This window comes from Orcinus orca, chromosome 4, assembly GCF_937001465.1.
Source record: "Orcinus orca chromosome 4, mOrcOrc1.1, whole genome shotgun sequence".
NCBI lineage: Eukaryota > Metazoa > Chordata > Mammalia > Artiodactyla > Delphinidae > Orcinus > Orcinus orca.
The window spans coordinates 90,128,895-90,139,461 of NC_064562.1; the positions used below are offsets into that span (position 1 = coordinate 90,128,895).

The 10,567-nt window shown below is 42.9% G+C and overlaps 1 protein-coding gene across 4 annotated transcripts in view; it reads left to right on the top strand.

Moving 5' to 3' along the window:
* RBM47 (RNA binding motif protein 47) overlaps positions 1-9,144 on the top strand; it is a 165,989-nt gene extending 156,845 nt beyond the window's left edge. For 3 of the 4 annotated variants that reach the window (XM_033421697.2, XM_049709585.1, XM_049709584.1), the window contains 2 exons: positions 1,168-1,361; positions 6,375-9,144. In XM_033421697.2, the coding sequence (XP_033277588.1) occupies positions 1,168-1,361; positions 6,375-6,608 (428 nt within the window). In that variant the 3' untranslated portion in view covers positions 6,609-9,144. The other variant, XM_049709586.1, reaches the window with a different exon arrangement.
* Positions 9,145-10,567: the final 1,423 nt, after the last annotated feature.

Sequence of the window (10,567 nt, forward strand, 5' to 3'; positions counted from 1 at the left end):
GAAGATCCCACATGCCGCGGAGCGGCTGGGCCCGTGAGCCATGGCCACTGAGCCTGCGCGTCCGGAGCCTGTGCTCCACAACGGGAGAGGCCACAGCAGTGAGAGGCCCGTGTACCGCAAAAAAAAAAAAAAAAAAGATTTTAGGTATATTTTATTGAATGGCTGTATCGTTGTTTAGCCCACAGTCATTTCTCTTTACCTTATATCGTCAGCTTTTATTAGAAGAAATTACTTACAGTTGGAGAAAAAACATAAGTGAGAGGTTCCTTTGTGTATGCATTTCAATATTCTTGCTCTTCCTTGCAACACACACATACCACACACTCACGCAAACTCCCCCACATCAGGGCTAGTATTTTTTTTTCTTTTTACCTCTCCTTATCATACATTGACATTCAATAACTGCTGTCTGTTTGAATCTCTGGTTGAAATGAGCCCTTTGGACTTGACTCACAGAAACATGTCTTTGAATTGGCAGGTACCACCAAAAAAAGCAGTCACTCTACTGCTTTGCTATTATGACTGGCCATTAGAAAATTAGGGAATTTTCCGTTTTTTATTATGTATTTTTCCTTGAGTCAGTAATATTGAAATCTGAAATGTGGGGTGGGGAGGATGTACACAGACCTCTGAGTTCTCAAAATGAAACCCTCAACAGCACCAGCTTTTTAAAACGTGGTGAAAGTGAAAAGGGCAGCAGGTCTGGTAACGAATTAGATGAGTGATAAGGAACCAGCAGCCTCCTTCTCACACTCTTGGGCCTCCAGCCTCTGCTCTCACTTCTTATTCTGAGACTGTTTTCTCAGAATTAGAAGGCCCTTTCTTGCTCTGTAGAACCTCAAGAGTAAGAGTCAAAATGCGATTTTCTGTTAGAAGCAGTAGGAAATGTGGGTGCAGAAACGTAACTCTAAGCTTTCCTTCCCCGATGATCTGTGGGGAGACCCCATTGGTACCCATGTGTTTCCTTTTGAAAGTCAAGTCAAGGGGAGGAGGGGTACCTGCCACCTCCTCTCTCTTCCTCTTGGGTAGCACCTGTACTGAGGGAGCATTAGTTAGCAGGGAGAGCCCTTGGCTGCTAAACTTGGTTTTTAAAAATATTGAGAAAGTGATGGACCTCCTTCAGTGACTGGATGACTGACCTGTGTTTCCTTCTTACTTCTCTTGCAGTGGCCATCCCTGCCATCGGGGCCCAGTATTCCATGTTTCAGGCAGCTCCAGCTCCTAAAATGATTGAAGATGGTAAAATCCACACAATGGAGCACATGATCAGCCCCATCGCTGTGCAGCCAGACCCAGCCAGTGCCGCCGCGGCCGCGGCCGCCGCCGTCATCCCTGCCGTGTCCACGCCACCACCTTTCCAGGTAGGGTTCTTACTGCGGTCGTTGCGTTTGTGTGAGGCCTCATGTGTCGTGGATTCATTTAATACTCCACAGGAGAATTTACTGTGTGCCTAGCTCTCTGTTAGAACTATGGGACTGGATGACAGACAAATTTTGTAAGATAAATCGTGGCAGGACAGAAAAAATTTTAGTAATAATTGTACTACCCCAATATCGTCACTGTATTAAAGATGGGAAACAATATGCAGAAATGGCATGTGTAATTTTTCAGTGTCATAATATTATACATACTATTTTTTTTTTATGATACTGGATAATTTTTAACTCATGTTCTTATTGTTAAGGAGCTGACACACAAAATCCCAGGAGATAGTTCACGTTTTCCCATTCCAGGTTATAGTTCAGTGAAGAGTTATTTAAAGTTCTGCTGCTCCCTCCCTCCCTCCCTCCCTCTCTCTGTATCAGTAGATACATATGTATACATGTATACATATATATACGTGTGGCTGTAGAGAGAGAAATGTCTAGAGAAATATCTATAGAGATAAAGATACATGAAACTTTACAAAATCTGCCTTTACTCCTCTCTTACAACCATATCCAACTATTCCCATATCTCCTCCCAATCCAGTCTTACTATTCCATCCTCCTTCCCCACCTCTGCTTACTCAGAAACCTCTCTGTGGTTTCTTCTCTAGAATCTTTCCCATCCACATCTCACCTTGGAAATCATGTCTCCCATACTTCTCATTACCTACAGTATTACTTGGCATTTGACTGCCAGTGTGTTCTATCTCCCCAATTAAAACGAAGTTCTTCCAGAACAAGAGTTACGTCTTATATTGCTTTGTATCTGCAATGTGTAGCACACAGGGAATACGTGATGTATCATTCATCCAGAGAGAAAAATAATCTCGTTGAAGCTCTCCTTTGTGAGGCAGTGAATCTCAACTACCTTATCAATCAACAAGCATATTAAAAACTCAGGCCGGGGATGTCTTTTATCTAATTGAGTAAGAATTATCCAGGGGACATGTTTATATTGATAGAACAGAGATTCTTAGATTCAAAGCCCAGAAGATTCCAGTTCAGCAGAACTGGGCTGGGGTTCTAGAATCCATATTTTGTCCCAGCTCCTCAGTGATGCCGAAACAGAGCCAGACTGTGAACCCTCACAGTAGCCTGCTGTTTGCTTGCTGTTGCCCACTCTGAGACCCAGTCTTTTTTTTTTTTTTTTTTTTTTTTTTTTGCGGTACGCGGGCCTCTTACTGTGTGGCCTCTCCCGTTGTGGAGCACAGGCTCTGGACGCACAGGCTCAGCGGCCATGGCTCACGGGCCCAGCCGCTCCGCGGCATGTGGGATCTTCCCGGACCAGGGCACGAACCCGCGTCCCCTGCATCGGCAGGCGGACTGCCAACCACTGCGCCACCAGGGAAGCCCTGAGCCCCAGTCTTGACTGCACTCTTCAGAAAGGGTCAGGCCATGTGAAGTTTATTTATCTATCAATATATCGTCAAGTATTCTTTAACTGCAAAAAGCCAAAAAAAGGCATAGGTTGGAAATGACTCAGAAAGTAGTTATTCCTGTGGCCTGACTATAAATATATACAGTAACCTACAGGCATTACTTTGTGGAATTCTGCTAATAATTTCTAATTCCTCTTTACTAAGAAACTCGTGAACTTTCGTCTTTGCTGCATGGTCACAGTTCTGGTGGACCCCAAGTTCCAGGCTTCATGATCACATTCTGGAATGCAGACTGTTTCTATCTTATGTCAGTCTGCACTGGATGCTGCCGTGGGGTCTTTACACGAAGTTGTGGTTTGGGAATCTGTTCAGTGTGCTGTCATTAGCAGTTCATTCCTGTGGAGATTGTTTCCTTCTCCAGTATATTCTGCAGAATGCCAGGAGCGACTTCCTTTGTAACGTGGGAATGGCTTCTTTGAGTGTGTGTGGCCCTGCCACTCTCCCTCAGGTCTAAGTACTCTGTGTCCTGCCTCGAGTTCACTGACCTGGGTTCTCTGACATGTTCAGTCCTCTGCCGCCTCTGTGTTCTCTGCCGCCTCTGTGTTCTCTGCCAAATTGCAGCAGAGGGAGGAGCTTTTTTTTTAATATTTATTCATTTATTTATTTGGTTGCCCTGGATCTTAGTTGCGGCTGGTGGGCTCCTTAGTTGCGGCATGCAAACTCTTAGTTGCAGCATGCATGTGGGATCTAGTTCCCTGACCAGGGATCAAACCCAGGCCCCCTGCCCTGGGAGCACAGAATCCTAACCACTGTGCCACCAGGGAAGTTCCCAAGGAGCATTTTAAGCTCCACGGATCAGTAAATAGAAACCTTTTTGGAGTAGAGCAACACTGGAAATCAGTTCCCAGCATGGCTTCCAGAACCTTCTTGGGGAACACCTTCAATCTTCCTCCTCTGTTTTGCAGGTGCTCAGGGATGTTCCTGTTTAGCCATTTTATATCCAAAGTTTCATATAGCCTTTGCAAGCAATTAAAAAAAAAACTTGCAGGTATAGACGATCATTTTTTCACGTTGATTTCTCAAAGTGTTCTCAGTCTTCACAACAAGTCGGTGGTATAGGTAGAGCAAAGATAACCGTTCGTTTTTTGAGAGGAGCAAAATTTGAGGCCTTTTTCTCTCCCCCTCCCCAACTCCCTATGCTCAGCCCAACCCCATTGCGCTCACCTGAGCCCAGGTGTTGGGCTGCACTGTAGCACATGGAAAGGTTTTTCTCAGATGTCACCTTCCCTGTGATTCCTTCCCTTTGTGCATTTGTCATTAAAGAGATGTCTACACATTTGGAAAAGATGGCTTGCTGTCTTGCTGTAAACCACAGTCTTCCCAGTTCCGAAGATTGTCTGCCTGGTCGTAAAGCGTTTCTAATAAGATATTCATTGTGACTGCATTGTAGGAGGCAGGATAATGCAAAGCTAAACGCACAGGCTCCAGAGTCACACATCCCCTTGCTTAAAAGCTATGTCACCGGGACTTCCCTGGTGATGAAGTGGTTAGGATTGCCGTGGAGCAACTAAGCCCGGGCACCACAACTACTAAGCCTGCGCGCTAGAGCCCACGAGCCACAACTGCTGAGCCCGTGAGCCACAACTACCGAAACCTGTGTGCCTAGAGCCCATGCTCTGCAGCAAGAGAAGCCACCGCAATGAGAAGCCTGCGCACCGCAATGAAGAGTAGCCCCCGCTCACTGCAACTAGAGGAAGCCCGCGCGCAGCAACAAAGACCTAATGCAGCCAAAAATAAACAAAAAATAAATTTATAAATAAAAAGAAATAGGTAAAAAAATATTTTTCAAAGAAAAATAACATCATACAAATAAGGCACTTAGAATAGTGCCTAGCAGACTATAATCTCTCTGTTATTGTTATCATTTAGTATAATTATTATTTTGGTTACAGTTGAAAGAAATGACTCTTAGGTTATGAAGTTCCTTTGCACATAATTTTGTGACTCTGATTTGCAGGTATTGTAGAGGAATGATAAGTAATTCCTTTATAAAAATCCAGGAAGAAGTAATTTTTTAAAACCTAATTCTCCATTTCACATATCCTGAATTGTTTATTTTAAAGATACATTAAGACAAGGAGACCACAGCAGCACGTACTAGAGGGCATTGTATGAAACATAAGGTGCACCAGATGTTTTGTTAAATGTGTGTTTTATTTTACCAAACATCTATCTACTTTTCCATAAAGCAGCTCAGAGAACGAGCTCCGTAGCAAACACTTCGGGAAATACGGAACCAGTCTTCCCTGCATACTCCCATTTGTTCTGAAAACATGGTATGTTACACTTACAAATGGAGGGAAGGAAGCAGCAGGGACTTTCAGAGCCAGCATGGCATCTGCAGTGAGGCAGCTTCAGTTAGCTTGTCTTTCCCCACTTCCTCCTCATGTGGAAGTCCCACCTTATTCTTCAGAACCCAGCTCAAATGTCTCCACTTCTGAGATGCTTTCTCTGGCTCCTCAAGTTAGTTGGCTCCTTCTCGAAGCTTCTGCAGCAATTTGTTTATATAGTGGTGTCATATCTTAGGTGGGAGATGGTTGAAGAGATCACATTTGCTGAAAATTGTGTCTGGTCACAATCTTTTTAGGTCACAGCTTAAGAAGCTGACCCTTTGGAGATCTGTGTACTTTGTTCCGTAAAGTTGTCACAGACTATGCTTCTTTCTCTCCGTTCTTGAAACATCATGTTTCTTCAGTTAAGTATGAGTTGAGGCAGCTGGCATGTATTTCAGGAAAAGTATTTCTTCTTAGTTACAGTGAGATCAACTGAGTAAAGGGTAGACCTCAACTCCTATCTCTGGCTCACTCTGGGGCATAGGCTGATTGTGTGGAATGGTGGGCAGAAGATTCCAGAGCATTGGAACTTTCCCAGAGCATTCCAATTCCATCAGTGTCACCAGCTGAATTCGAATGAGCCTTGAGGATGCAACTTCACCTTACTTTAATGGCTCCTGCCTCACTCCCTTACAGTTACTGTTTGTCTACCCCTCTGCCTTTCTGCCCTGAGAATGGCAACTTTTGTTTTGTTTTGTTTTTAAATAAATTATTTATTTATTTTTGGCTGCGTTGGGTCTTCGTTGCTGCGCGCGGGCTTTCTCTAGTTGCGGCGAGCGGGGGGCTACTCTTCATTGCGGTGCGTGGGCTTCTCATTGCAGTGGCTTCTCTTGTGGAGCATGGGCTCTAGGCGCCTGGGCTTCAGTAGTTGCGGCACGTGGGCTCAGCAGTTGTGGCTCGCCATCTCTAGAGTGCAGGCTCAGTAGTTGTGGCGCACGGGCTTAGTTGCTCTGTGGCATGTGGGATCTTCCCAGACCAGGGCTCGAACCCGAGTCCCCTGCATTGGCAGGGGGATTCTTAACCACTGCACCACCAGGGAAGCCCAAGAATGGCAACTTTTGTTTCTCTGTCTGTTTCTCCTCCAGACTCCTGGGAGTTGAATGAATCAATGAATGAATGAATGGATAAGTAGCTACACATGTTCAGTAAGGATTCTTTCTCTCCCTCCTCCTCAGGGCCGCCCAATAACTCCAGTGTACACGGTGGCTCCGAACGTTCAGAGAATTCCCGCTGCCGGGATCTACGGGGCCAGTTATGTGCCATTTGCTGCTCCGACCACAGCTACGATCGCCACGCTGCAGAAGAACGCAGCGGCCGCCGTCTACAGCGGGTACGCAGGCTACATACCTCAGGCCTTCCCCGCCGCTGCTATCCAGGTGCCCATCCACGACGTCTACCAGACCTACTGAGATCCACCCACCACGACCACTGAAGGAACACTTTACTATTTATGAAGAAAGAACGTGTTGGGTTAGCACACACGAAACCCGAACGTGAAGAATGTTATCAGATACCATACTGGAATATTTTATATACATGAAGTTTTCACTAGTTTTTTTAAGACTGTTTTCAATTTAGCAGACCTGTGTTTGTACATTTCTAAGAGGCTTGCAATGGTTTGTGCCTTAAACACCATCTCTTAAAAATTTGTATGCTGTAGTACATTTGTATAGAGGTTTTTGTTTTTGTATTTTTAAGGATATATTTTCAGTATGAAGGTTATTTTCTTAACTTCTGCACTCCAGAGATTTCTATTTTGTAGTACCTTCAATAGTAAATATATCAACTATATATTAAAAAGCACACTTGAGCAGCTAGGGAACTATTTTGAAAAATATATTCAATATTTAAAGATACAAACAATAGTGCTTTAAAAATACTACATAAAACGTTATTTTAAAAGTTATACTGGAAAGTGCAATTTTAAAATGAGTGAAACCTCTATTTCTGCTGGAATTAAAAGTTGACGGGTGTTACTATGTGTTATCCATGACGGTTCTGTTTTTTAAACACTCGACCTCTCCTTAAGCCAACATTGAAAGACTTGTCACGCTTCTGAGTCCAAACACTGGAAAGCTCTCTCACCTGCCACCATCACCCTGGGTCCCTGTTCCTTCTCCAAGTGCCTTTGCTCTTAGATAGGTTCTCTCCCCACCCACTAGCCACCCTGTCCCCCTGTTCCCAGACCCACCTTCGTGTTCGGCAAGTCTAGGACAAACGCATTACTCTGACAGAGAAAACATTGATGACTTTTATACTTCTTTTTGTTGGGGTTTTTTGTTATGGGTTTTTGGTTTTTTGGGGGCGTTTGGTTTGGTTGGGAGGTATTTTCAATAGCAGAGTATGTGTAAGCACAAGATTTTAATAGTTTGCATAAGACATCTTTGCATAGCTATTTAATTGTCCAATATACAACTTTCATTCCTTTCCTAATGCTTTTATGTTATTATATTTGTTTTGAAGTATAAGTTTGTAGAGACAGAGAATGTTATTGTAGACAAGACCCTGAAAGACTCTTGTCGGCAGATATGCTTCTAGTTGCCTTACCATGTTTCATGCAAAATGTCTGTGGTTGTCACGGTGTTGGAAATACTATGTTTCTTGAACAGGGCCTCCCTCCGTTGCCATGCAGGTGGCAGGTGAACTGAATTGGGGCATGCACAGCCAGGAGGAGGAGGAGAGACCTGCAGGAGTAACAGATAGTTTGTAAATATCTCCTAATCCTTGTTTTTAGCTGTTTTATGTTGCAGAAGTTCATGGTACCTAGTTGAATGCAAAGTGAAACGATTTTATTTCAATGTTATTGAACAGTTTTGCTTTAGTAGGAAGTAAATGTATCGTTGCAGTGTTTTGTGCCTGGTTAAAGGCCTTTGTTTAGCAGAGTGAATGTAAAATACAGTAAACTGTTAAGATTGTCATCTACTTTAGGAAATACACCAACTTGGAATTTTTCTTTTTAAAGGTTCTATCAAGGAAGTGAGGTGTGCAATAGATGGCACGGCCACAGTTGTGTTTTTATGTCATATTGGAGATTCCATCAAACCTTCTACTCACTGAATTTTGCTGATGGCTGCATTCTTATTGTGGATTAATAATAGGATAGTGCCCTTAGCAAACGTATTAGTTTTGTTTTACATTTTAAATTAAGAGATTCCCAAATGCCCTCTTCTCCCTCATCTTAGGGTGGGTTGAATTTTTTATATATAAGCAATATTTATTTAACTATTCTATAAAATTATTGAGTGCCTGCGAAGGCCTTTAAACATTCCTAACCTTCCTTTCCATCGTTCTTAAATGACATAAAGTAATTGTGCAATGTTCCTGATCCTGTACCCAGCAAACTGCATCCAAACTCAAATCTGTTGTTATGAGTAATCCAACAAAATGCAGTCTGGATTAGATCCCCATCCTTTGACTTTATATGAAAGACGTACTCTCCTACTCTCCTTCCAGTGAAGGATTCATTATCACAGAGGTTCACTGGATGAGACTGACCCAGGGGTCTTACTGTATTTTACATGTGCCTGTAAATTATTTGCAAAAAAGAAAAAGGAAAAAAATGGTGTCTTAACATGGCAACTACCAAACTACCTTAAAAATAAGTGTTGCTGACATAGCCCATTAAGTATCAGTGAGCCTCCTACCTACCTATGGTCTGTGTGTTCCTGTTGTTTGAAAAACATTTCACATATGTACACTACTGAGGTAAGTTTGTAACTTGAAATGTGAACTTTTTTTAGGGTTAAGAACAAACTATATAAATGTTTAAAAAAAAACAAACTTTCGAGTTCTCTGTTTTCAAACATGCTAGCAGTTTAGTTGTTATCTTTAGTTGCATTGTATTTGAAAAGCTTTTAAGTTTATTTAGATCTTGCTTCATTTACAATACATTCTTAGGATGTATGTAGTAAATAAAGCTTTCTTTAAAGCAATTTCAAGACCTTATTTTAAATTGTGTTTTTCTTTATACACATTTTTTTTCCTAACAAAATTAGAATAACCCTTACAGCATAGAAGGAACTGACTAATTCATTATTTTCAGCTGGAGAAAATCATATCTTTGATCTGGAATTACTAATGAAGATGAGGCACATAGTAAACATTGTAAATTATCAGTGTCTTCAAACTTGTGCCCAGGTGGTGGAAAGTTGAGCATTCATCTACTACTCAGCATCTGGATTAGAATGGGATGTGGCAAAGCCTGTCACTGTTCTGGGCACTGGTTTGTTTATGATCCCAAGAGCTTTACACTCAGAAATCTACATGGAGGCAGTTGATGTGACCTTGAGTTGTTTGGTGGTCTCATGAAAGTGCTGGGGTAACCTAATGTTGGTCACCGCATTGGAAACCAAAGCCCTCTGTTTCACCTTTTTCACAGCACCCAGCAAGATTAGCAGGGTACTGCCTTTTTCTCTAGAGGAGATCATCACTAACTTCAGGTAGGATCCATCAGCAAAGCCAATCAAATGATTCAAGGGAAACTGGTAGGTTGTCAATGGAATTACTTCTAAAAATTGCCCCACGTGGCTTTGCCGTTGATTAAGAATTTTACCTTCTTAGTCTTGAGCAGCCTGGGTCATGGCCTCCCGACCCACATTTCTTAGAATTCTAACTTCCTGCTTCCTCTTAAAAGGAAAAAGCCTCTTTCAGAGGCAGAAGAGGCCAGGGAACTTCCCAAGATGACAGATCATTAGCCAGTATTTTCTAGGGGAACAAGATCTGCTGACTCCTTCTTGTTCTAGGAGAAGAGTACAGATGCTTTTCAAGTTGCAGAATCAGAGTTTGATTGCTCTTGTCAGAAAAAGAATTAACAGTCTTACAAAATGCATACTACACCTCTGCTAGATGCTGCCCTGCCCGGCTTTGTTCTAGGAGCTGCGGTGACTACAGCATCAACAAAACCAACAAAACCTTGCACACATAGAGCTTACATTCCAGTGGGAGAACACGGACAAAATAAGCAGGTAAATAGTGTGTTGGGTGGGGATAAAAGCTTTGCTTGGGTGATTCATTAGGCTTTTGGCTTCCATTGCCACGGGACCTCACAAGAACTCAGTGAAGTACGCAGAGCAGATGTGTGACCGGCCAAGGTCCCACAGCTGGTAGGAACCAGGGCAGAAATCTGTGCTCAGACTCCAAGTCCCAGACACTTTCGAACAGCAAACACACTGACCCTGGACATGGACAGATTCGGTAGTGCCAACAACCAACTTCACGGTCAACAAAAAGAAAAGGAAAGCTTTTCTCCAAGTGTAGTTTCTTTTAGTGTGTTTCCAAATGCAGCCTCTTTCCTTGGGGGGATGGGAACTGAAGGAAGAATGGCTGAAATGCCTACTTTCAGCCTGGAAGACATAGCACTAGGTGAGCT